The sequence below is a fragment of the Dromaius novaehollandiae genome, chromosome 14, assembly GCF_036370855.1.
Source record: "Dromaius novaehollandiae isolate bDroNov1 chromosome 14, bDroNov1.hap1, whole genome shotgun sequence".
Classification (NCBI taxonomy): Eukaryota; Metazoa; Chordata; class Aves; order Casuariiformes; family Dromaiidae; genus Dromaius; species Dromaius novaehollandiae.
The window spans coordinates 11,572,441-11,600,004 of record NC_088111.1 but is presented as its reverse complement, the minus strand read 5'-3'; the positions used below and the strand labels follow the sequence as shown (position 1 = coordinate 11,600,004).

At 37.2% G+C, this 27,564-nt stretch overlaps 1 protein-coding gene across 4 annotated transcripts; it reads right to left on the bottom strand.

Annotated features, from left to right (window-relative positions):
- Positions 1–27,564, bottom strand: MARF1 (meiosis regulator and mRNA stability factor 1). Of its 4 annotated transcripts, none has more exons than XM_064520345.1 (27): positions 27,414–27,564; positions 25,891–26,095; positions 23,535–24,203; positions 22,282–22,456; positions 20,515–20,741; positions 19,855–19,972; positions 18,199–18,371; positions 17,031–17,465; positions 16,352–16,521; positions 16,090–16,251; positions 15,148–15,337; positions 14,277–14,455; positions 13,188–13,268; positions 12,611–12,847; positions 11,648–11,767; positions 11,107–11,282; positions 10,660–10,880; positions 9,768–9,910; positions 8,218–8,351; positions 7,483–7,685; positions 6,759–6,986; positions 5,731–5,961; positions 5,345–5,557; positions 4,540–4,600; positions 4,267–4,407; positions 3,006–3,176; positions 1–2,475 (listed from the first exon to the last, which is right to left on the bottom strand). In XM_064520345.1, the coding sequence occupies exons 2-27, from the start codon at positions 26,035–26,037 to the stop codon at positions 2,243–2,245; spliced, it is 5,238 nt and encodes a 1,745-aa protein (XP_064376415.1). In that variant the 5' UTR covers positions 26,038–26,095; positions 27,414–27,564; the 3' UTR covers positions 1–2,242. The 4 variants fall into 4 exon arrangements, with proteins under 4 accessions (XP_064376415.1, XP_064376418.1, XP_064376416.1 ...); XM_064520348.1 differs by having other exon boundaries at positions 24,054–24,203; XM_064520346.1 differs by having other exon boundaries at positions 25,891–26,098; positions 27,414–27,563.

The following is a 27,564-nucleotide window of genomic DNA, read 5'->3' as shown; positions in this document are numbered from 1 at the left end:
TTATGCTTGCTTGAAAATTTTATTGACACAACTGTTTGGTCCCAACACACAAAACAGCACTTGAGCCACAAAAGAAAGTGTCCAAACAAAGTAGACAGCTAAGAAAAGATTTTTTTCTCCCTCCCACCCCAAGAAAAAAGATAGTGCATAAATTGAGGGCTTCAGTGACATTTTTTTTTTCAACAGACATGAATCTGAAGTAGCACATTTAATTGTTAAATTAAAGAATTTCATGGTTGCAATGCTTTTAAATCTGTAAGTCACATCATTCATTTAACCCTTTGGATAAAAAAATATATTGCAATTCAATTGGCTATTTTGTTACACTATGAACACAACTTCTCAAAAGTTTTATTCTATTACTTTCAAACAGCGATTTCATCAGAATCACACATGAATCCAGAAAAGATATGCTGGCCTCCAGAAATGGTATAACCTCCACACTCACTTTGACAAATACCATTTTTTCCTCTGTAGCCTCAAAAACCTGGTTTTCTTTAGTCCTCTGGATGACTTGTAAGTGCATCTCATGAAAATATATTTTCAGCTTGGTCTTTTTTCCCCCCAAATACATGCTCTTTTGAAACAAAGCTCAAAGTGATCAGTGTTAACCATATCATACTTAAGTAAGGTGAAAGCAGATGTTCTTACATTAACTCATTAAAAGCATTCTAAGAAAGCTTACATCTATACTTGACTTTCTATAGCAGTATGTCTGTAGAGGTTTACTAAGGACTCAAATACTGTGCCACAATGCTCAGAAAAACTTCCAAGTGTTTCTCTGCATTCATAATGGCTATAACTTTACTACTGGTAATACTTGGCTAAATTTAAAAGATTTTATAACAAAAATCTGTCTAGTAAAATTCTGTCTATAGCCATTATTCAGTGGCATTTCCTGTTGTTGGCTAAGAAATTAGAGCCTGCTTTCCATCGCTTGCATATTACAACAGAATCTGTCTAAAACATCCCTGTTGGCCAGTGGAAAACCTCTGGTATAGGTTCTTTCATTACTACGAGCAATTTATTTGCTGCCTGGCAAATACAACCCATTGTAAATGCCACGGTTACCCAAAATGGGTATAAAGTCTCATTCACTGGACGTTTCTGCTAACTAGGGTTAAGGTCCTCCACTAGCAACCTCTCTTCCAAGGCTGGCCCTTTCAAAAGCCGACACAGGATACCACAAATTGAAAAAAAGCTTCCAACACTAGAAGTAAATTTTAGAATAAAAACAGACACAGTTAAAAGACAGCACATCAAAGAATAAGCTTCCCATTTACTGAACATGCTTAAAAAATACAAAACAAGGTTAAGCAGAACAACCTTAGCATTTCCACATGCAGCTAGAACTTTCCTTACAAGTGGAAATAGCATCAATACCTTCCGTCACAAAACATTTTTATAAGACCTGCTCCATTATCCATAATTTATGCATTAAATGCATATTTTAGAAATATTGGAATCTTTCTAACTTCATCTCTAGACACAATAAAAATGTGTGTCTGTATCTTAAACTCATGACACTAACAGTCTTCTTTGCCTTAACCAAATCCATGTCAGACTGGAACTAAACATAAAAGGGAAGCTTAAAACATTAATGTCCTGGAAAGCTCCTAAATGGAACTGAAAGCTACAGAAAACATTAAAACAAGTTTTGCAAAAAACCCACATAATCTTCTACAGACATCTTTATACAAAAGAATCAACTATGCAGTTACAAGTCATCTGAAGGGACAGAAAACAAGTTTCTCCTCTGAAGTACAATCAACTCCCTCACTCTTGTCATTTCAGTTCAGCAAGTTAAAACTTCTCAACAGGCTTTTGAAAGACAGATCATGCATTTTATTAATACTGTCTGAAACAATACCAGTAAGCAACAGCCTATAGAATATAATATGCTACATGTATGATTACACCACCAACAAGGCTTAAGGAAAATAAAATCTGTCCCATTTCAGTTGAATTTATATTTTGCTTTTACTGAACACACATTTATGAAAAAAACTGTAAAATTTAAGAATAATTTAATGAATGCTGGATTTTTTTTTCCAAAATAATAGAAAAAGTTCTGCTCTGCTGACAGCTGTGTTCAGTGTAAAAGGAACAAAATCTTCACAGAATACACATCTAAATACAAATTAATTCTTCTAGGCCTTTCATTAAAATATGTAGGGGTTAGCAAATAGCTTTATTTTGTGCAGAGTCCAAAGGTATTTGTCTTTCACACTAGAAGAAAGAGTTAAAGCTTGGTTACAGGTGCAAGTGAAAAATTTGCTGCCAATTTCACCTTGTTTTTGTGTTGCTTTTTGGCTGGGCTGTCCATTGCTTCCTTGGTTAGCTGGGTTTCAGAGGACTGACAGGGAGGCACTGAAGTATTCTCTGTGGTGTTTGATACCACAGAACCAGAGGGCAACTTTTCTTGAGCTGTGGTAACAATTCTTTGTTTTTCTTCTTCTGTTAAAATCATCATCTCTAAAATAAGTAAGACAACTGAATTTATAGATGCTCTGTTCTTGAAAAAAATTTTCTCTGGTAACATGCAATAAAACATTTAAGAAGAACGTCAGTCTGATCTGAAACCAGAACGTGTACTATGTTCACCTCTGCAGCTGATCTGATGTTTGCTTTTGACTCTACTGTCCTTATGTACTACTTCATAGGTTTAATTGAACTCTCAGACATTAAGCTTCTCAGTGCTGAACATCAAGTACTATGAAATTTCTGTGGTGAGAAGGTTGCTACAGGCTGGCAAGATGCAGGTTTAGTGGTGGATGAGGTTGTGCCTCTAGAGTTCACCACAGAGAATCACTGCAGGGTAATTACTGTCAGTACTCAAGAGCTTCTGGTGGAGGCCACCTGCATTGCTAACACACTCCACTGTATTATAAAATTATTTTTTTTAAATAGAATTTTTTAAAACAGACACTTGTTTGATGCTCTGTTTTCTATATCAGATGAGTTATCATCCACAGCTAGTACTATGCAAGCAAGCAAACCCTTACCAGAGAGGGGTGCAGGTCGTTCCTCAAACTGGATGAGGTCAGCAGACTCGAGAACCACTGGATCAGGTCTCAGTTGCGGGGATGGTAGGCAGGAAGGAACTGGCTCACACAAGAGGTCAACAGGCGATGTGTTTGTGAGGCAAAGAAGTTCTTGCTCAGTTTGGCTAGAAACTACAAAAATAAGGGAACATCTTTCAAAGTATCTGCAAGTATGAAGGTGTCACTATTTCAGACCTGGTAAGTGCCAAGTCTTCAGACATGACTCAGGATTTAAGAGCTATGGCAGAATTAAATTACTAGTATTTAAATTAGCGTAACGTTAATCAGTGTCAGATTCACATAAGAGTCACTTTGCTGAGATCAAGAACATCTAACCAAAATAACTACAACACAGCAGAAAAAGCAAAACTATTCCAACCTACTGCTTGCCTGAATTAGTATACACTCATATTAAAACCTGATGTTTGCCAAACTTGAACAACAGAGGAAGAGCTGAAGAAGCATATTCTACAGGAATAGCCTTTAACAGAAAAGAGCCAGTTACCAGACAACACGCTTGTATACATACTAAGACCCTATCAGCTATCTACCTACCAATTAACACTTTGACTCATGCGTGAAAATTAAGCTGAAAGTTTCAAAATAAAGTGACTTGCCCTTACTAAGGCAGCCAGTACTAGACTTCGGAAATAATGCCTCAAGAACTATTTCATGAGTTCCCTGACCTGGAGATAACAAAAGAATTGGAGACCACAGCAAGGCATGTACTATGAGGTCACTATTTCCCAGTTATTTCTATCTGAAGACAGATTTATACTAGTTGTCATTATTATCAGCAAATTTACGAGCAACAAACAGGCTATTTGGTTGAGTATCACACACACAAAGTACTACTCTCATCAGAAGATGGAGACAAATATTTCTAGCACAATACACTGTTGACCATCTTTCCTCATTAGCTTTATGCATACAGACTTCAATTTCCCCTATGCAATCAATGAGAAACAGTATTCTTGTGGCTATATATATGTGTATATATATATACACACACACAGCGACAGCTGAGGACAACAAGTGCCCTTTTCAAGGGCCACATGCTTAACTATACACCCCGGAAAAAGTTTAACAGCTTTCAAGCCATGAAGCACATCTCCAGAAGTTCAGTTTAGTCAACTCACACAGCTTTCCCCATGCTGCTTTGCTTACTGCTTATTTCCCCAAAAATCAGATAGATTTATTATACAAATCAATTTTGCATTACCATTGCTAGGTGTTCCTAGACTTAATTCCATTGATGAAGTGGATCCTGGAATCTCCATAATATGTCCATTATGGTCAGCAAGCTGATTTCCATGATCATCCACATGATCAGCAGGGGGAAAACTGGGTGAGCTAAAACGAGCTACAAAAAGGCAAGTTCATTCGGTTCATTTACCAAAGTCACCTCAAGAAGAAAAAAAAAAAAAAAAGAAAAGAAAAAAACAAACAGAACACCACAACACTAGGATACCAGATCAAAACTGAACTGGCTTACTTTTCATGTCGTTCTTTAGTACCACAATTCTCTTATGGCCATGTCCTTTAATCCAGACCACCTATAGAGGGGGGAGAAAAAAAAAGTATAACTGAGTAACAGCACGCTAGCCTCAAAACCCAAAGCAGCTTACTCACTGCCTTTCATCCAGCCTAGCGCTGACACTCTAGAAGTAAATCAAATCATGTTGCTAATTGGTGTTGTATTAGCAATTAAAAGTTTTGTCTCAAAAAAGAATTTATGCCTAACAAAGACAAAGCATAGGTGTAGCAACTCTACTAACTTCATATGTTTAAACATAAAATTGCAGAATTCATTGTTACTCTCCAGAAAGATTAAAGAAAAGCTTATAGCCATAAATTGGGTCACAGAGTTATCCTAGAATGTTTAATGCATCTAGATGACAAGATGCCATAGCAAAGCTCTGCTTCTGCCAAGGGCCCACAGCTGCTCAGTCCAGGAACCAATCTACCCTGAACAAAGTGAAACTTCAATATTGTACAGGTTTTTAAAAAAAGAGTTACCTCACTTGACAAAAAATGCCAAGGCTGTTCATGCCCTCACAAGGAATAGTTCTTAAGCAAGATTTGACCAAAACATAACAGGCAGATAATATTACTTTGTTTTTATTACTATGCAGTCTAGACTTTGCAGAAGCATCTACTAAAAATACAACTGATATAAGCCCTCTTTGGGGGGAGTAGTTATTCTAGTAATTCATACTATCAGGAACTTCAGTACTGCAACTATTTTTAATCCATGCAGAAATCTCAGCATAATTTTTCAGTAATAGAATTCTTCGCACCTGTGGAATTGCTCCCAAGAGCTCTTCTAGATTATTGCACCCATATGCTTTAGGCTGTAGCACTTCTCCTGTGTATTTGCTATATGCTACTGGGAACTCATGAAGAAAAATCTGCTGATAATGGTATGTATGAAGCAAGGACCTTACATTCTTTGCAAACATGTACAGACTTGTAAGCTTCACATATTCTTCTGCTGCACTATTAGTAAAAACCTGTATTAAAAAAAAAGAATGAATTAGAGTGCATCCTTTAGTCACAATGTCTTTTCAAGATATGAGACATTAGAAAGAAAAACCAAGATAAACATGCCTTAAGAGAAAAAACAACGACCTCCCCCCCACCCCCACAAAAAAAAAAAAAAAAAAAAAAGAAAGGGGCTTTATACCTCAACCAAATAAGGCAGACTTTTCAGGAGTTCCGTTAAGGTCATAAATCCATATTCACAAGGATTCAGAGAAGTACTGTGGATTGTTTCATAATGCCTTTTAAGCTGGTCAACAGAGAGAAAGGATGCTCCATCCCAAGACATTAACAAAACTAATAATTGGGCAGTCAGAGTCCGCAGAGACTTTCTATTTATCAGCTGAATCTGTTTGCCAGACTCTGTGTCAACAACCTGGAAAAAGGAGGTGGGAAGGGAGTTAGAGACAGGAAAGAGCTTAGTCTGTGAATAAGCTGGGTAGCTGGGGTTGGTTTGAGCATAACTTAAAGATAAGCAGCATCTGATACTTTATAGTCCAAAGCACACAGGATAAAGCAGCTTATTACACAGAAAAATTGACTTTAAATATAAAAAAAACCTGTGTCAGCTTTTGTCCACATGGTAGACATGATTTTACTTTATGCTCCAAGACAGCTAGATTTAACTGAGCTCCAGCCTGGACACTTGCTAAAATAACAGAGTGGGAGCAACTAAAACAGTATGCCTGTGTCTATGTAAATGTAACCAATCTTTTCCAGTGAAGTATAAAAACCACCTATATATTTGTGTTCAGAGTTAAAATCTCAAATCACAGAACCAGCAAGCAACGTGAAGGATTAGGAGAGTGAGAACTACTATGGTTATCATGACATGTTTAACATAGTCAGAAGTCAACTGGGAAAATATAGTTTGTTGTTAAAAAGAGTACTACAATACTATGTTTTATGTGCAATTCGATGAACGAATGTGCATTTTCTGAGAGAGTGTTGAAAGGTTACAGAATAACATCATCACAGGAGTATAGAACCTACATGTAAAATCCCCTGTGCAAAAATTTGTTTTTTCAAGTTAATGTAATATTGTTTCTAAAATAAAGTATCAAGCATACTTTGACCAGTAGTTTGACACAGACAAAATACTGATATTCCTTAACACAACACCTTTTAAAGCGTATCTTTTTAAAGCAATAAACTACAACAGTAAGAAACTACCTTTACAACATGGCAAAGTTTTTGCATTAAAGCTGGAACTGAGCTAACATCATAGTCATGAAGACGCAGCGCGTATCCAAATGTTTTACTGTATTCTGTAAGTAAATCAGTCATCATAAGGCAGTTGTCTTTCTGAGACCGCAGCAGTTTAACAAACTGGGCAGCTACGGCTTTGACTTGTTCCACCTCCGTGAGTGTGAGAATTTTCTCTTCCCCACATTCCAATACCTACAAAACAGAAATTACACTTTGTTAAAGTGAGTTATCTAATTTGAATGAAAAGCGTGATCTGCAACTAGAATTCAGTACTTTCAGGCAACCACTATTACATAAGCTTACTTACCTACCTCACAAGAGATCTACAAAGCAAGCAAAAAGTGCATTTCTGAACCTAGACATGAAGTAGGCAATCAAAATATTCAGTTATTACCTTATTCTTCTCAAGCAAATTTAACACAATTGAAATGAAGCTTAGGTCTGACTTTGATAAACTGAATCTTATAAATCCAATTTGGCTAATTTGAACTTGTTAACAATAAACTTAGCCTGCATATGATTACAAACTTTGGACGGTTTTACTAAAATGGTGATATCGAAGTCATTCCAAAATAGAGCTGGCCAGCACTACACATAGGTGCACAGTTCATAACTTCTGTTGAAACAAACAGCTGTGCAGATCTTTTCAGAAAAGTGCTAAAATCCACATTTGTGTTTAAGAACTTACTTGCAAGACATCTGGTATGGCTTCAAAGAGTTCAAGCAGTTTTGTAAAACCATAGTAAGCAAGTTTGCACTGACGACCAAAGTGGTGGTGATAAGAAGGAATAAATTTATTAAAGGGCATTCGAAAATGGGGTTGGTGGCGCAGTAAGTCAACTACCTCTTTGGAAAACTGTTTTGTTCTTTCAATTTCTTCCTGTGTACGTTCTAAGATTAAAAAACAAAAAGCCATTAGAGCTAAGCACCAATATATCTATTTTAAAATACAGCAGGAAATATAAAAAAAAGAACATGGTGATTGACTTGCAGCTTTTTTGCATCACACAGTGTTTTCTTCTACTGTTAGAGAGCTGTACTAAGCTTAAGTATTTAAAGTCTAAAGCTTCAAACAGCACTTTAGAAGCTTTTAAAATAACTAAATATTTTGATATTTGTGTTGTGTGGAAATAACCAGACCTCTTTAACCACTCCATAGAAAGCTTAACTACATTCAGAAGTATTAACATTATTTCATGTGTTTTGCCACCTGCTTGTCTATTCCTTTATAAAAGTGTTGACATTCTGTATTTCCTGGAATTTCTTAGTTACAATGTTCTGACAGCATATGTTCACAGTAGTGAAGAACACTCATTGTCAAGGAAAAGAAATAATTAAGTCACTTTTATTTTCTTCATTTGCACGGTTTTAAAATAATCAAAGAACAATTTATTTGGCAACAATGAAAAAAGTACAGACATACCTCTTTTGGGAATACAAATTACCATTTCATTGTCTTGCTGTGACAAACAGATGGTTGTATCTGGAATTTCTGATATTATATCAGCCAGTTCACACACTCCATATTCAGTAACATCCCAGTCCTTAGAGAAACACCTGAAAGTTTTAGAAAATTGTATAATAGAAGTTCTAATGCATTCTATCTAGGCCAAAAATGATAAAGATAGGAGTTTATACCGAAGAACGCTATTAGCATAAGCCTCAAGTCTCAATGAAAACAAGCACTATTTTCAGATTGCCTGCAATATTAGCATGAAAGACACAAAAGAACAAAAGTATTCTTAAACCAAGTCACCTATTGATGCTAACCAGAGAAGTAAGAGTTGCACTGATGGTTCATATGCCACTAGAAGAAAGCAAGCTATATATGCCAACCACTGGATGCCTCAAACTAGTAGTGGTAAGGGACAACATAAAACCTGAGCTTGGGAAAAAAAAATAGTGATTTAATTAATTTATATGACACATCCCCTTAATCCTATATGGCTACACTTTTTGCGGTCTGTATTTGCTCAATAGTTAAAGACAGATGATCTTAAACAAGACAAGGCCTCACAAGAAGGCAGAGACCATAAAAATCTGGTGTTTTCCAGGTTAAGTCCACAATATTAGGTAATACATTACAAGGATTTTCTTCCCATTCCCCCCGCCCCTTTCCCCCAGATTGACAGGGACCTCTTGAAGTATGAGTTGTCCACATTTGCTAGAGCTGACTATAATGGAGATGCACACTTAGTGGATTGCGAAGCAACCAATAATGTATTGTTGCCAATAGTGAAAGTATAATCAAGTGTATATAGTTAAAAAGGAGCTGTTGGCACACATAACCAACAGCACATGCCCTAAAGTACACCACATCCAGTACTAAAGTGCTATGGTTTTCACAAGCATGTAGATTGCTACTTTCTATCTTCACATTAAGGAAAGTGTCAATCTTAGGTTCTTTAAAAGAAAAAAAAAAAAAAAAAAAAAAAACACAGATCTGCTCCTTTTACAAAATAAGAACAGTATGTTACACTACTGGCAATAGCAAGGCTATTACTCCTCCTTCTTTTACCATCACTAGACCTGATTAAAGAAGTAAACGTGCTTATTGAGAACCAATCTACTTTATGGCTAAGTAAATGATGTTTCCCTTTAAAAAAAAAAAAAAAAAAAAAAAAAAAAAGCCCAAAGTTGATCATTCTTGTTCATATTACAAGTATGCCATGACCTGCTTAATAAAGCCAACCTTACAGGCATGGCTTCAGATAGAATCAGTGAAACACAATACACTTCAAATTTGAAAAATTTTAAAATAACTTAGTTCTAAAGTAAAGCAGTACAGTCTGCCAGAAAGTTTAATTTTTTATTTAAAAACTTTAAAAGCTTGAAATTCCACATCACAGTGAATACAGAATATAATTACCATAGTTCTGTACTAAGATCTAAGGTGCTGACCCCTCTTTTAAACCACAGTTGATGCATATGCCCTGCACGTTTGCATTTCATTATAGTCAACTTACAACTTACCAGTGATAAGCCTGTAAGAATTCCCTCACAATAACTTGCTTACTGGCCTGGGATTTGAGAAGCTTCAGTAAGTCTTGAGTGAAGCGTTTCACTTGAGCCCTGTGTGTTAGGGTTAACAAGCGCTTGGAGCCCATACCAAGAATCTGAAAGAAACAATTCTATATGATCATTTATCTCTAGCACCCACAGTAAATTCTTTTACAGGATTGCTGGAAGTCAGTTCTAGTCTATATAGGCTAGAAATATAAAAACATTACAGAGACAGTGCTTGGATATGCAGTCTTGAAGTCATATGCTTTCTATATTAAAGGCTATGTGATCCAGAAATTCAGAAACGCCTCCAAGAGTACTATTGCAATTGTTGCATGTGTTTGCATTGGGTATTTTAAAATTCTACAGCCAACTGGTGTTTAAAACAGTAAGCTAATGTGATCATAGTACTATTTATCAGTAACAAAAAGCCATGACTTCCTATTTCCCATAAAAATCCTTCTCAAATTACAAGCAACACATAGCAGCCTAACATACTTGCACAATGTTTTCCATGTTCCCATGATAAACAGCACAATTGCAACCTTTTACCCAAGCACTAGCCACAGACTAAAAGCCAACTACAAACTTTAGTCCAGAGGTTCAGATTAAATACAATTAAGTTAGTTTACACAGAAGTATTGTTGGGAGGCTGGGAAAAACAAACAAGACAGCAGTAACTTGTCTCAAAAGATACGGAAACAACTATACTTCAAGGTCCAATTAACCATCTCTTTCAAGGTTGATAAAATAATTGCGTACCATTTATTGGACAATGCTGACCACTGACAGACTCAGTTCAGATGATTCAAGGTACAAGTAAAAATCCCCAAGATAAAAGTCACGATGCCATTCAACTCACCTGCAGTACATGAGGCACTGCTTCCAGCAGCTCCATTAACTTGGAATACCCATAGTCAGACACACGGCATTGTTTTGCAAAGTGATGGTGGTATGTTGGGATGAATTTACTGACTGGTATGATGCAAGATGGTTGGCTTTTAAGTAGATCAATCACTTCTCTACTGAACTGAATAAGCTGCGGGTTACCTACAGGGCTCTTAGAACGTAGAAGCCAAGGATCTAATAAAAAAGTAAGTAAAAATTGACATTACTGAGACTCTACCATTAATATTCTTCCACTAATCATCTCTCTTGACTGCCGATACTAAAGAACAGAAGAAAAATGAACAATCAAGCTACATTTCCCTTTATAAAGTTTAATAATTAGATATTTACTTTACACAACTCTTGAAGTATTTTGTAGAAAGGAATTAAATTCAAGAAGATTCTATTTAGAAATATTTACCTGTAGTAGGAGGTGGTGGTTTGTTATGTATCCATTTAATAACTTTAATACCATTTTGGGCAGTGGCAATATTAACTCCAGGAACACAGGTAATAAGATGTTCTAAAGGAACACCACCCTTGCCTTCTGGCACCATTTCAAGATCATTGAACTCTGACATATAACAATCAGGAAAGCTTCGTAAGAAAAAGGGGGGGGGGAAAAGCTTCCGTTAAACACTAAAAATATCACTTTTAACAACTGTCTTAAATATCTTGAGTTTGAGACACTTCCTGAGCAAGAGGTTTTAATAGCCTACTAACAGATTACAAATTCTTCATAAAATGCACATTTTAGAGAGAGATTTTTAATTTTTTGCTGAGCAAGAATTCTGAAAGGAATAATTCCATAAGGCACTTACTTACTATAAACAGACACTGCTGTGCATCAAAATCAGACTTTTATGCAAGAGGTAGCTTCAGAGCATTATGACAGCTATCAAAAAGTTTTAAAACTTAACACATCAGCCTTTATACTACAAGCCTAAATTAAACTACTTTACCTTAGTAAAGGCACAGTACCCTCATGGGTCTGTAGAAGACTGTGAACTTGGGGCGCAAATGTCTTCAGAGACAAAATCACAAAAGGAATTCTGTAAGAGTCTGGATCAAACTCATGCTCACTGTAATAACGAGAGGTTTAAGTTAATGTGCTCATTCTATACTCAGTTTGAGCAGAGTGCGCATGTGCTCACATATATGCATCCATAATAAGCGTTACACTCTATGCATACAATATGCCAATAGCAGGTGACCACAACACCATGTACAAGCACGAGCACCTTTCCCTTACTCCTCCTCACATAAAATGAATACAGCTACAGCAAATGTACAGAAGACTAGCAACATTTGGAAGAGCACATTTTTATCAAAGGAAAAAATGTAGCAGGTGGGAGGAAAAAAAAAAAAAAAAAAAACAACGCCGCCCCCCCCCCCCCCCCCCCAAACCCCACACAATAGCACACAGCAGTCAAACAGTAAACACTTAACAACTGCTCTACTAGTACACCCTGGTCACTGTTGAATAAAACTAAAAATATAACATGGTTTCCTGAAATCTTCAACCATTATGAACCACCAGCTATTAAAGACAGCTGGAAGATAAATAAGGAAAAAAGATCAGTTTCAGCTATAATTACATAATAAAAGTCAAGCAAGTAGAAGTATCTAGAACACTCCTACATATCCAGGAGATTGTAGTCTACCTTTCAACTTCTGCTGAAAAGCATTCAGTCTCGGCAGATGTGCTGGAACTCATGAATCTTATCTGAACAGACAGATCCACCAGAACTGCCCTGAAAATTCACTGTGCCATCTCACTATTTGCTGCCTGATTTTTTCTTGTAAACATAAATAACAACTGGAGATTGCTTTATGGACATCCTCCTCAACTTTAATATACCTATTAACATTAAATGCTGTTGTTTATTAATAAAGTATTTTGTAAGATTTTATACACAGCTTACATAAAGTCTTTATTCAGGCAATGCTGCTTACAAACTGGCTCGTGATATTCCAACTCTTCAAATATTATAGGACTGCAGTTTGCTGAAGAACCATCATGCGACTGTGAAGATCCCAATGGACTCTGTCGGGCTTGGCTGCTGGGTAAGAGACACACCAGCCGCCCACTTCCTTGGTCGCGGATTGCCACAGTGTCCGTTAGCTTATATAAATCTGATAAAATTAACTTATGGCCAAATCTAAAAGAAAAAGCTGAAATTAATACATGCTATAAAACCCCAACTAGAGAACACATTAATCTGCATTTTATGTAAAAAAAGTTAGAAACTATTCTACGAAAGTTAAGGTACCTACGAAGCTATTTATTTTAAGGCAGAAAAATTAAATAAAATACTGAAAATATAACCCTTAAGGAATACCAGTATTACAATCACTGTCTCTGGATAAACAGTATGCTGCAACATCTTATAGCAAAAACATAATACCCAATTCCATTATTTTCTATAGTTCATGGTAAATGATCACACAAAAATACCATTAGAAAAGCTACTAGAGAAACAAATGCAACTGAAAACTTACTTTTTTTCATAGATTTCAGTGAACTTGAACACAGGCAGACAACAAGCAGGTGCATCCTGCAGGATGGAGATCGTTTCTGAGCTAGAAATGAAATTTTTTAATATTAGCACAAAATTGATTGTTTGCATTTGAATTTACTAGGTAGTCTCTTGACCAATTCAGGAGATATTTACAGATGCAGTTCATGAACTATAAATATAACAATGGGAACTGTATTCCCTTCCATCCCAGCACTATGAAAGCTGACACTTCTAATCAGTGGAGTACAAGTAGTATGTAATTCCTTCAGAGAAGTTTCCTAAATGAGTTAGCAGAAATACATTTTTCATACGTGGCAGTAAAATTTTGAGCGTCTATAGAGAGTAACATTAAAGCTATACCATTAGAAATTACCAGATTGGACATTATTATAAGAACTTAGAACAGACAGTAACTAAAAGGCAAGAATGAAATAAAATTGTGAATTATACAATTATGAGAATTATATAATTGGAGGAGAATAACCTATACTCCAAACACTATTTTTACCGGAGCTTTTTGACAAAAATGAAGACTTTTTTCCTAATTTTTTTCTTTCAGGATGAGGACAGTGAAATGGACAAAATACTTTTATTTTCACAAGTGTCAGCCCTCTGCTCCTACTATCTTCCATATAGAAAAGGGACACTAAAAAAATCCCAGTGTTTAAACCGTGTATATCATCCTCAAAAACAGACGATTCGTATGCACTTTCTTGGAAGGAAGAGGAAATAAAGATGCCAAGAGTAATCTTAACTCAGCTGCACAAGATAAATTATTAATGTATATCAGTATTATGTAAAAGAAACAGTGCAGTGAAGATCCAACAGAAGGACACTTAAAAAAAGCTCTCTCTCTAGAGGCAACTTGCAGTTAGATGTCAGAAATGTAAAAATGCTAAACTATACTAAACTATAAACTGTCAACCTAGTAGGATTTTGTGCACTTTGATCAATTGGGCAGAGGTTTTACTTTATTTTCCTGTTCTTCCTTTGCTTAGAATTTTAATTCACCTCTTGCTATTCAATATATGCTATAACAATAAAAAAAAGATGACAAAGTGTTCATTACCTAAGGAGGGAGAGAGATTTATTAGCAGCTCCAGTTGCTAGTGAGACCTGTATCCTTTTGCTACCAATTTTATATCTGTGAAGACTGTTGACAGCACTGATTGCTTCTTGCAGATTTTCCATCTGAACTGTAGCCTTCAACTGGTAATCTGTATGAGGACTGAGCTCTACACTTTTTACCTGTAAGGAAAGAACTCAACCTTATGCATTTATCACAAAGTACTGACCCAAGTCAAACTGACACAGGAGTATCACAGCCTTGCTTTGGCCAAGAGCCAAATACAGAGTAAATGGGAACCAAGTATGAGGCATGGCCAACAGGACAATGCAAACCAGGACTAAATATAGAGCACCCTGGCCAAAGCAAGGCTATGGCATTCCTGTAATGCAAGCATCTTTCCCTGCAGAAAGTTATGTCAGAAAAATGTCACCTACAGCTCACTCTAGAACAGAAGTGACCTATATAGCTGCTTTTTATTACTTTGTGCTCTCGACTCTTCTTTTTAATCACTTTTAATACAGATTCAAAATAGAAGCTCAATTTTTACTGTGGTTTTTAAGATGTTAGGAATTCAGTTTTACAGCTTAAAAAGGTTATGCAGTTAAAGCCTAAATCTTTTCCCTGGATGACCAATGATCCACTTATGAATTTTATATACAAAGCTTCAGAGTACCAGCTCTATGAAGATGGTGCAAATGATGTTAGTCTTTTTAGAGAAAATATGCAGTGCTTCATTTTAACAATGTTTAAAAGTAATGTTTGGATAGTTTTTCCTTCCTGCTCATTTAAAGCTAGACCACAAACATGCCCATGAGCATGCAAACAAGAACTATCTAAAAGACAGATTTAATAAAGGTACTTTTGCCTTTACCTTGCCATGTCTTGAGAAAATTTCTTGTAAAGTTTGCTGCAACTCTTTTCTGGATAATCTGTAATCTATATTGCTGATCTGAACATCTGCACCATTTGCAAAAGGATCAGGACAGTCAGTACCACTGGTATGATTTATTATATTAAATGTGAGTGGAGATGATCTATTTGAGAGGTTTGGAGACATACTCCTGGTTAAAATAAAAAACATTTATGAAATGAAATAGTTATTGCACAACTCCGATATATACATCGAAACAAATTACAGACTAAACGTGTCAAGTGCACAAATACAGCATTCAAGGCATTTTCCTAGTGCATATATATACACACACCACGTGCAAAACAGACAAGCAAGATTTTACCACATAAGCAAAACAGGAGAACAAAACAAATCTTTCTTATGAGAGAAAAGGAAATCATTCATAACATACTGTGTTTCAAAGTGGCTCAGTTTAATCAGTAGAAGACTTAGTATCAAATTTATATATTGCTAACACATTAAAAAAGTGAAACTCACTCAAATGATTTTAATATTTGACAAAGGACAGATATTTAAGTCCCTAGTGGGAGTTTTTCCAAGCCCACTAAATTCTCTTGAGGGTGGTGGGGGGGAGGGGAAGCACTGAAGTTAAGAGGAATAAGGTGTCTGTAATAGCTCTGAAGATTTTCAGAAGCTTTAAAGACAAAATGTAGAAGAAACAATTGACACAGAATAAATTCCTGTTTAAAAAGTGTTCACTCCATCTTATTTCATATCCACCCTCCACTAGCCATTATACAGCACTAGCTTGCTTTTCCCTCCACGTGCATCACTGTATTACAATAATGTTTTTAGTTTATGTAATTCCATATGCAGATGTCAAGAATCAATGTATATACTGTAAGTGGCCTAGCACTGGCCCGTCTCACTCCACCTCCCAAATATGACATAGATACTTACCGAGATGACCAGCAACTCTGAGACATGAGTAAAGGACTGAGTTGTCTTGAGGCTGTCAACTTACTGAAAGCAGAGGGATAGCTGACCTGAAATACAGTTTCATCTTTATCTTTTTTATCTACAGGGGAATTGGTAATACTCCTGGAAGCAGAGGTCTCTTTTCTATTTATAAATATATATAAAAAAAGAAAATACATTATTTTGCAGAATTAACATATTAAAGAAGTAGCCAATATTAAGGTCTTTTTATTTTTAAACATACTTCTGACTACTTTTATAGGCTGATTCTCCTGTTCCAATTTTTTTGGTTGCCAGAGACACAGGAACAGCTGCATTAGAGTTACTCTGAGGTGAAGGAATTTGTTCTCTTAAGTGGTCTTGCTGGTTTTCAGTATTTCTACCGATAGTCTTTGATTCAAGGCGGCACAGCTCCTACATAAAAGGGGAGGAAAAATCATTGTAAAAGCGCCAGACATTCCTGGCCAGAGGCTTTCCCTCAGTTAGAAACCTAGCTAACAAATTTTTTAAATTACGTTTTCAATAGCACTTTAGAACCAGGAATATTTGATTTTTGTGACAGAAGTAAACAGTAAACTGTTAAGAGTTGAAATGTATATCCTTGCTATGCTGTGTAGAATTACCTTATCTTCCTTTGCAACAGATGCATACTCTTGACGCATACCCAATACCAACACAAAACTCAGAAGTGGTCTTAGATACAAGACTCTGGAAATATTGCTGCTATTTACTAATTGAGAACTGAGCACAACCACTCTCAAACTCACTGCCTGCTTTTAAAGGGGATGAATATTGCTCTTACTCTGGAAAGTCACTATACAATGGTACATTAAATAGGATTGACAAGTTAAAAATAAAGTTGTAACACAAGTAACTCTTGGAAAATGAAGAAAAGCAAGAACACAAGCAAAGGAGAACAATACCTGTAAACTTTTAACATTTGTGGGTTTGATGACAGATCCATGCATCTGTAACCCTCTCCCAGCAGGGCTTTTGGTACTGGAAGACTGATCATTTAACTCTTTGCTGAGGAGGCACAGCTTTGTGTTCTTGTTAACTTTTTTGGGAGACTTCACCTTTTCAGCTCCAACAAAGCTTGAGCTTTTTGTTTCACTAAGTTCTTTGTTTTTGGGAGTAAAAGACACTACAATCCTGTTGCCAAACACATCTTCATTTTCCATTCGCTTCCGAGCCCGTTCAGCACTTTCTTGATTTAAAAAACGAAGAATTGCACTGCTTCCAGAAATACTCAGCACCTTCCCTCCACAGTTGTCTGACAAACGCCTGAGTCTGTTACTGACACTTTTACTGTCTCTGTTTGTTGGCAGGTTGTAAACATATAACAGTGTATGGCATGCCTGTTTAAAGAGAGTGAAAAGTTTTGCTTGTATCACAGTACCCAAGCAGTGTTCAAGAACAATATTTTTATTTGAATTTTGGTGACACATTCTAAAATCAGTTCTTTTGGTTTTGTTTTTTTGCAACATTCAATTTGTTCGGAAAAAATCCAACCGCAAGGTAGTCCTTATACTACCCAAGAATTCTGTGTACTCTAGAAATGTGTGTGAACACATTGTTAAAGAGTTCTTTCAAAGAAAGAAAAAGCTTTAAGTGCTGTGCAAAGACAAAAGAGCAAATCTGGAGAACATCAACAGAAAAAAAAATCTACTGGACAGTCAGCAAACTACTCAGAAACAGCTTTTTTACATTAGGAAAGCATTGCAAAACTGTCTTAATACAGCAGCAAGTTCTTACCCTACTTTCTCCCTGTGAAAGAAAAGCATTTAAGTTACATTATCTGATAAAATATTAAGTAATAAGAATGTGACCTTACTACTGTACTCTTTAGTTAACTATTTTGTTCTTTTATTATTTTATTCTTTCAACCTTGAGGTAGAAATTACAAATTGACGTAGTAATCACTGAAAGACACAATAGTCAAGTATACGGATGACATTATGCCTCAGCCTCAAGAGGCATGGTTACTATACTAAGAAAGGCATAGTTTTAGCCTAATTTCTGCCCAAATTAGAAAAAAAAAAGGGATCTGACATATTGATATGTTTGTTGCATAAGAAATAAGAGTCTTACTGGCATTTTCAGTGGTAACCTTGGTGGCAAGTCTGAAATAAATTCTTCAAAACAGATAAGCTCATGAGCATGATGTAAGAGTGCTTCTGAAGCTTGGTTTTTATGTACCAAAATTATCTGAAAACCGTGTCGATGTCTCAAGTCACTGAGTTCCAAAGCAAAGTTCACATCCGCTGGGGGGAGGAAAAAAGAATAAACAAAAAAACACATGCAAAAAAAGGTTTTTTTTTTTTTTTTTTTTAAGAAATCATAGATTAAACAAGCAAAAGCCCAGACCTCATTTGACAGGCTCTATTTATCACTTAAAAGTTCCTGTGAATGAGGACTAACAGCCACAAGTTTTCTCAACAAATGTAACTTCAGTCAGCGGTTATTAGCATTCAATCTCACAGGCAAAGGCTTCCTTTTTAGCACTAACTTTTAGCAAATTATTGGAAAGGCATTAGACTAGTACTTTATACATTTGTAACAAACATTTATTTAATTTAAAACAGGTTATAACCTTAGGGAGAAACCCAAGACAATACACGCTAATTAAATAGTTGAGTGGCTTGCATTTTTAACTGCATAATATGCTATTATTAAAAAAAAGAGGAAGAAAAAAAGAAAAAGAAAAAAAATCAGAATGCTTTGAGGAACATGTATTTGAAAGATTGCCATGAGGAAGACTGAATGAGTTTTACTTTACTAGGTTCCTGCTGAAGCTTTCTAACATTAGACTGTTTCTGTAAGTGTACCTAATGACACTCAGCAGGACACATCAAGTTCCAGTGCTGATTTAACAAAACAGGTCTGTCAACTTACTGTCTCTGTTGTTTCCTTGCTAACACTGAAATCATTAAGAATGGAGAGCAGCTTTGCAGAGAAGGACCTGGGGATCCTAGGGAACAAGCTGAACATGGGCCAGCAATCTGCCCTCGTGGCAAAGGCGGCCAACAATATCCTGCGCTGCATTAGAAAGAATTGGCAGCAGGCTGAATGATGTGATCCTTCTGCTTTAGTCAGCACTGGTAAGGTCACATCTGGAGTGCTGTGTCCAGTGTTGGGATCCCAGTACAAGAAAGATATGAATATACTGGAGTGAATCCCATGAAGGGCATGAACACTATTAAGGGCTTGTAGCATCTGACATACCAGAAGAGGCTGAGAGAGCTGGAACTGGTTAGCCTGGAGAAGGCTCAGAGAAGAATCTTATCAATGTGTATAAATATCTGATGGGAGGGTGTCAGAAAGATGGGGCCAGACTTCTCAGTGGTGCCCAGTGACAGGACAAGCAGCAATGGGCACAAACATAGGAAATTCCAATTCAATATAAGAAAATACTTCTTTACTACTTGGGTGGCTGAACATTGGAACAGGCTGCCCAGAGAGGTTTTAGAGTTTCCATCCTTGAAGATATTCAAAACCGAACTGGACATGGTCCTGGGCAATCCTGCTTGCTGACCCTGCTTGAGCAGGAGGGTTGGACCAGGTGGGTTCCAAAGGTCCCTTCCAATTCCAACTATTCTTTGAATTCTGCAATTCTTACTTAAGCAATTCAATTAAAGCTGATTCTAAACACAACCCTTGGAAAGCATAATACTCTCTCATATACAAAAGCACTATTGAAGAGAGGAACAGAACTCTGCTACCTAAACCAATGGCTTGAACACTTACTTGACACAAGAACCACAGTGGCAGGTGCAGTGTGGGTATCGGCAAATCTCCTAAGACTCTGTCTGAGCTTGTCATCAGCAGCATTCTTTGCAGTAGCATTGATGTGTGCAACAGTCACCTGTGGAAAACCAGAGAGATGCTTTGAAGGAAAGCCCGAATGTGAACTATACTAGCTTGAATATAATTTCAAAAATTAACAAAAGTACAAGCTCACTCCTGTGTCTTCTATTGAGATAAATGAATGCACACATTTGCAATGAGCTACTGGATGTATGGGTCCCAAACTGTTCCAATGAGCAATGACCTTCAACCCTAGTTGAAGGATAATACCAGAAATGTCTCACCTTTCGTTACAGAATGAAGTCAAAATCCTTTATGAAAACTAAAGATAAAAGAATAATCTACATAACAAAACACAGTTTCCGTTTTAAGTAGCACATCGGAGAAGAGTGATCTCCAGCATTAAAAAGCAAAACCCAAACCTACTTATAAAACCATAAACTAGATTCACCAAAAAAAAAAAAAAAAACCACCACACAGAAAAAGTATACAGAAGTTGACATAAAAAACCACTAGTGAACAGGAATCACTATTGTTAGCACATCTGATAGAGCACAAAGATTTTCAAGTAAGAACACCAAGCAGATGCTGTTTTCATACCTGGCAGTTGTTCAGCTCCTGAATAACTTCTTTATTCTCTTTACTAATGTCACACACACAGATGAATTCTGCCTCTCTGTGACCTTTAAAAAACTTTTCACGAATTCTCTGTACAACTGCAATAGCTGAGCGGCCAGTGGGAACTGAACAATTTTCAATATCCCAGAAGACTCCAATGGGGGGCAAATTTTCCAGAACCTGGCCTGTTACTGCAACTTCCGGAGACCCTGCACAAGTTTAACAACACAGCTCACAGTTTAATCCCAAAATACTAAGAATGTTAAACTTTGCATACTATAAACATTTGCACAAAAAAGACAGAAGGTAGGAAGCTTCATGTGTTAGAGAAGAACAAGCCTGTGAAGGCAAATTTAGTTGTATTTTCTTAGAGAATCTATAAAACAATCAGATATTTTCAAAATTGTTCCTTAGAGGAACACTCAAATATACCTCAAATCAATCTTAAACATTTAGCAACTGCTAAGTTTGGATAAAGAGGCAAGACAACTTTAGTTTTATTTTGAAACTATCAAACAACTAAGTAGCATATTTTAAAAATGTATTATTGAATCTTCAAGTGGCATTTGCCATAAAAATGTCTGAATCGTGTCATACCATTAAACTCTGTGGGTGCTGTATCAGTAGTGGAAACGAAACATGAGAGCTGTTAACTAAACATTGTGTATTAGATAAAGCATCCAAATAAAACTGAATGAGATTACCAACATGGTGCAAGCAATTATAAAAAGATAAGGTAGCATGGAACAAATGCACAAGTATCATACAATTCAGAAGAGTCAGGTTACAAGTTTTTGCTACTACATGCTGGGAACTGCAAATAAAGTTTTTGGTCTTTCAAAATCATATACACATTGAAAGTGCTGAATCAATAATATAAACCCACTGCATTCTGCAACAAGACTGGAAAAGAAACACGATAAATGACACAGAATCCTCACAAGTCAAAGAAATCATGAAGTTAGTTGAGAATATGAAATTAAGCAAAACAGATAACTGTCTTTTTTTGTTTGGGTATTGTTGTCTACTTATTGTTCGACAGATTCATTACAATTGAATTTTGTAAGAATGCTAAACTGCGGTGTTGCATCTTAAAAACATAAAAGTGGCTTAAGTCTTGAAATGATCAAAGTAGAACTATCAAATTCCTCATTTTTCTACCACCCTCTGAAACAAAGGGAAGCATGACTTGTAACTTGCTATCTAGAGTTTCAGCTGGTAACCAAAATGTTAGCAGGGATCAGAACTCTCTCTCCAAAATATTTTAAATATTTTTTTAATAGAATACAACTTTGGTAATGCTTTAATTACTAAAATCATAACTGGTATAACAGTATAGAAAGATCATTAAAGCAGTTATTTCATACAATACTTTCCATTCAAGAACACTAAAACAAGATCCCATAACTATAAATATTACAGCTTTACTGAAGTGAGAAGACACTATCAGATTAAAAAAGAAATCCTCTTGAAAGAATGGCTGAGGATGATTTCCTTGTACTCCACCAAAACAAAGCAAATTGCAAATTCTTAAATTCCTTTCTCTAGTTCTCAACTGCAGAGAAACATAATAAAAATTCTATGCTAAAAATAAATTAACTACGCATATTTTTACTTTTTAGTCTCTTCTGGCATTATAGAAGTTTCCAGAGTGCAGTGCAGAAAGCAGAGTTTAAGAGAACTTTTTATATTCAACAATATTAAAGGAGTGCATCCACTAAGTGCAATTTTCAAACAAATGTGGTTTACCATATTTCTGTGGTGATTTGCCAAGGCTGCTCGCCAGTAACAAACTCTTCTCATTTCCTGTTCCTTTGGTTCCACAGCCATTACATATTGGGATAGAAACAGGTGCAGTCTGTGCACTTGGAGGAGGAATATTTGGCCAGATTTTAGCAGCATCAACTAGGCTATTTCTGGTTGGCTGTTGGGACAATTTTTCAAAACACATGTTCATTTAATATACAGTATGAACACCTACTATCTGGGCTAGAAACATTCATTGTAAACCAATCCCCCCTCCATAAGCCCAAGTTCAAATGTACACTAGCAAGTTAGTTCAGAACTGTATTGCTACATGAAGGGTGCTTCTATCCCAGAGTCTCTTCCCTAGCATACTTAGCTCTAGGTTTCCAAATGCAAGGGAGGATTCTGGATATTTAACTCTGCACATCAAGATGCACAATTTTCAGAAAGTACTAACATCTGTTCTTTAAAAAGAACACATCACTTGGCATGTGAAAGCAGCACAATTAAAGATACAAGGTTGAATCATCTCCCTCTCCCCCTCCCCCCAATAATGGTTATATTTCCAAATACACTAACCCTACTATTTAGTTTATTGAAATGAACACATTTCTTTTTTATATTGGAAACTCAAGCTTGGAAGTTAATTTAAATACTCAGCTTTATGAGAGGTATTATTTCACTTCTGATTTCCTGTGAAAATTCAAGTACAGTTGTAATTAGTTTTGTAAGTCAAGTGTACCCAACTGGTCTTGAAGTATACATTACAAATTTGGGAAGACTGAACAGAGACCAAACAAACCAAAATAAAACCAAAATATCCTTGCAGCACCAGACATTGCAGCACCTGAGTTACAAGACGGATCTTTACTGATCAGCTGCCCATCGGTACACATTAAATGTTATCTAACCTTTTCTCAGAGTCACTACTATGGAACATTTTATTTGGAGCTGTCAAGAAAAAATAACGCCATCTTTCAAAACCAGTCAAAATTCTGTCTGAGCACATTACAGATCCATTATTAGCTAAACACTGTGTTAGGCTGTTTTGTCTTCCCATTGAACTGAACGTTACCTCAATAAAGAGGTCACCTTCAAATCAAAGAATATCCACTGCATTTGAGCTACGCATCACCAACTACGAGGGCTCAAGCTGCAAGCCATCAAAGCTGGTGTTTTGCTCAAATTTAACATCTACTATTTCAACATTAACCATATACCACACTTAATGAATGAGAAATGTGATGTGTACAAACCTTGCTCAAGCAGTCATTGCAGTAGTGAGAGCCCTTTAAACAAACTGAAGGTGCCATGTTTAGGTGCAAAGGGTTGGCGCACACACGTGATGCTAACTCCGGTTGTGCAATACGCTCATCCAAGTGGCCTGTAGCCCCACTTGTGAAATCAGAACAAGGAAAATAGCCAGAAGATGTGCAGCTCTGAAGGGCTGGAAACTGATGTAGTTTGTGCACGTTACCATGACAGGACTGGAAATGGAGTTTTCCACAACAGGGCAGATGTTGACAGGAAGATACACTGTTTTCTATGCACATACCAGGGAACTCACTCGCAATGCCTGCCAAATTGCTTCTAGCTGGAGGGTTCTTCAGTGAAGATGCAGGTTGATAAGCAAATCCTGACCCTACTTGACAAGTAATTGTCCCAGTGCTTTTCGAGTCTAATATTGTGCCAGGGTGAATCAAATTACCACCGCCACCACCACCACAATGCATTTGTGGAGTACAAGAGTCAGAGCCATGAGCACAGCAGCTTACTTTCGGGCCAGGTGAAAGCTGTATTTGCTGTTGCTGAAGAGGATGAACATCAGGAAGCGGTACTGCTGGAAACAATTTAGAGCCAGCATTATGAGGAGACGAAGCATCCTTCAATTCCACAGTAGCTTTCTTGTTCTCCATGTAATCTTTCTGGAAAGAGAAGGCTCTAAGTTACATTCAGAAACATTCATAAACCAGTAATTTGTACTATAAGCACATGTATTTTTAAATAGTTACAATTTTGACAGCAATAGACATTTTAATAGTAGTCATAAAGATGACAATTTTTACCTCACTGCCTGAACATGCAAAAATATTAAAATAAATAGCGTCAGTTATATTGTGCCTACCTGAGGAACACTGGTACCCTAAGATTTTAGAAGCAATGACTCCCCCCCCCAAAACAAACAAAAAACCCACACAACAACAATAAACCAAATAACAATGGCTCTATAAAAACAAAATTGAAAAAGTGTGGAACAGTTAAGCTACCGCTTAGAGATACCCTGTAATGGTAAAGCAAAAGATTTTTTTTTTTTAATGAGCAAATCCAGATGGGTGGAATGTAAAGTAAAAAACATTTAAGAGGTAATCATCTGTAATCAATGTAATCATCTTTGCATTTCAATAAAGTCTCAAAAATGGTATTAAAATTTCAGAAGTAAAGTGAAAGATTAATACTGCAAAAAAGTAGAAATGGCATTAAGGAGGTAAAGTAACAGAAGACAGAGAAGGCTAAATTCTCACAATGATAATGTAAGTACTTATTACCTGCTACTTCTTAATTGTATTATATTCTGATTTAAGATATCAAAGTAAAACACGAGTAGACAGAAAAAAAGGCATAAATAAATGTATTTTTTAAAAAAGTATAAGCAACAACTAAGTGAGGTTATGAGAAACTCCAGAACAGTCAAGGTCAGCAGTGCAAAGCTGCATACAACTCACTGCTCCAGAGCTTCAGACCAGAACAACTTTTATTTTCTGAACTGGATTTAATGCATTTCCTCCTACATAGTAATGAGTAATTGATTACCCAAGTACAAAAAGTTACTCTTTACCTGATTCCACCTCTTACGAATAGAAGATGCACTAGGCCAATAACTACTCTGGAACTAGTTCAAGTTAAATTCCAGAACTGATGGTAACCCTCTTCCTAACCCCAGCAAGAGAAGACCAATACAACAGGATACCTCTTCACCTATTTTCCCCACATCTTTCCTTGAAAGTCAGATTGAGGATGTATGAATGAAGAAAGTTACTTTACAGCTGGAGTTTGCTGGCTCAAGCAAGTCATCATGTTGTACTATTTCTTTTAATCCTGAACACTGTACATTTTAAATGTACACAGCAGTATTCAGTTACAAAACAAGAACATTTAAAGCAATGAAAATGAGGAATAATTAGACATTTTTGAAGAAGAGTATCCTGTAATTACCATAACTAATATATACCTAATTCATGACATCATAATTGTGTCTCCAGGCTAAGTTATTAAAGTCTGGAAGCATGAAGGATGCTTCCCTACTCCACAGCAATAGCCTCAGAGAGCTTTCAAGAATGTATCTTACACACTTTTTGAAGTGATCAGTTATATTATTCTGAACACACAGCTCAAGAGAGTAAAATCTATCAAGCAGAGCAACTCATACGCTTTCACCAAGACTGACGAGAGCTGAGAACAGAACTAAAGACCTTAAATTTCCAGGTAAATGTTGTGCTTACCATGATAATCACCTTCTCTTTCTCTCCTCCCTCAACCAGCTATAGCACTGTAGTTAACTACCCTGTTCTGTATCAGTATTTCAGCTATGCTTTTAGTAAAGCAGAGAATTACCGTTTTTGCACTGCAAGGCAAAGTTTTTTCAGCAGCAGAAAAGCAATCAGAAAGTTTCCAGAGCCATGGCTTAGCATCATTCTCTTCTCGCTGAAGCCACCCAAGAGATCTATTGCAGAGGTTCTCTGTCTTGTTTCCTTCCATCATACAGCCAAACAAAATGGTTCAACATTCTCTTATCTCCCTTTCCTTTCATTCTTCCAACCTGCTTAAAAAAGAGGGGGGGAGGGCAGCTTTAGATCATTGTTAAGTAAAACAAATGCACAAATAAGTAAAACAAATTCCACCACTTCTAGATCACTGAACCTGCATTATTTATGTTAAATTTAATTATGCATTTTAGACACTGTCTGGACTCCTGTAGCAAGTGTTACAGTATTCCTTATGACCTGAAGCACTGGTAAGGTAACCTGAGGAAAGTGCTGTTTATGTTTACTGCAGTAGCTACAAAGTCCCAGAAATATATTGCTGATGACGTGACATGATTCACAGCAAATTTCAGTGCATTCTCCTACAAAGAGGAGCCAGGAAGTAGATTTTCAAGAACAGCTCAAGCAGTGAATACAGAATAAGAGCAATTGCACTCAGCTGAAAGAATCAAAGATTGCATATTCATTGTTTTTCATCATCTAACATAAAGCTACATACTTGCATCAAATGCTCAGCATTTAGTATTTAAAGTTTTAAATAATTAAAAGTTATTTACAAATATTCTTACTAATTTTCAACCTGCCCTGAGGCACACCACATCAATTTAGCTTTACAGAACCACAAAGAAGCAAAACAACTTGTTCAAGGCCTGGCCACACTATAACAAAAAAACCCCTACAATCAGTAACAAAGTCTTCTTGCCCTCCAACTACATGCTGCATTTGTTAACTGCGCTCCTTCAGCTCCTCACATTTACTGTTGAGCATAACAACTACCAAACATATTCCATACTGCTAGGTTTGTCTCTAAAGTTATTTTTAAGCAGCAAAAAAACAGCTTGTCTTTTATCTTTTTTAAGGGCGGGAATGTTTATTTATGTGAACTCTAAGTGCTCCTATATTACGTTCCATAAAACATTTAGTTAGCCAACTTCTACAACTCTGCAGTATACGACTTCTAAAAATAACTGATAACATCTGAGCTAATTACTTCGCTGAGGAAGTAAAACGACACCTGAAGAAACAACACGGAAGTTAAGGACTTCTTTCAGCGCGTTACCCGCGGCGTTCCGCGGCCAGCAGCTGCCCAGGAGCCCCCACCGCGGCCCGGAGGCGGCGCCCGACCACCCCCCACCCCCGCAACCGGCCCCGAGGCGCCGCTGGGCAAACGGCCGCTCCGGCCCGCGGGGGCGCCGGGGCCGTTGGGAGCCGCCGCCCGGCGGCGAAGCGCTGCGGCCGCCGGGGGCCCCGGCCCGGCCCCGCCACCAGGCCCCAGCCCCGCCGCCACCGCCCCGGCAGGGCCTGCCCCGGCCCCAAGGGGACCGCGGCCCGCCCGCTACCCCCTGCGCCGCGCCGGGCCCCGCTGTCGCTCACCGAGCCGCCGCCGGCGCCGCCGCCGCTCACATGCCGCCGCCGCGGCCCCTCACGCCCCTTTGTTTTCCTTCCTCCCTCCTCCCTCTCCGCTCCTTCCGCCGTCAAGCGGCGCCGAACGCCGGAAACAGCCCTGCTGTCGCAAAGGCGGCTG

Excerpts from the sequence above, each read along its gene's own strand:
- MARF1 (XM_064520345.1), bottom strand. The coding sequence starts at position 26,037 with ATGATGGAAGGAAACAAGACAGAGAACCTCTGCAATAGATCTCTTGGG. Across the intron at positions 22,457-23,534 it reads GCAATGACTGCTTGAGCAAG|CCAACCAGAAATAGCCTAGT; the intron begins GTTTGTACACAT and ends TTGTCCCAACAG. Across the intron at positions 19,973-20,514 it reads AGGAGCTGAACAACTGCCAG|GTGACTGTTGCACACATCAA; the intron begins GTATGAAAACAG and ends GGTTTTCCACAG.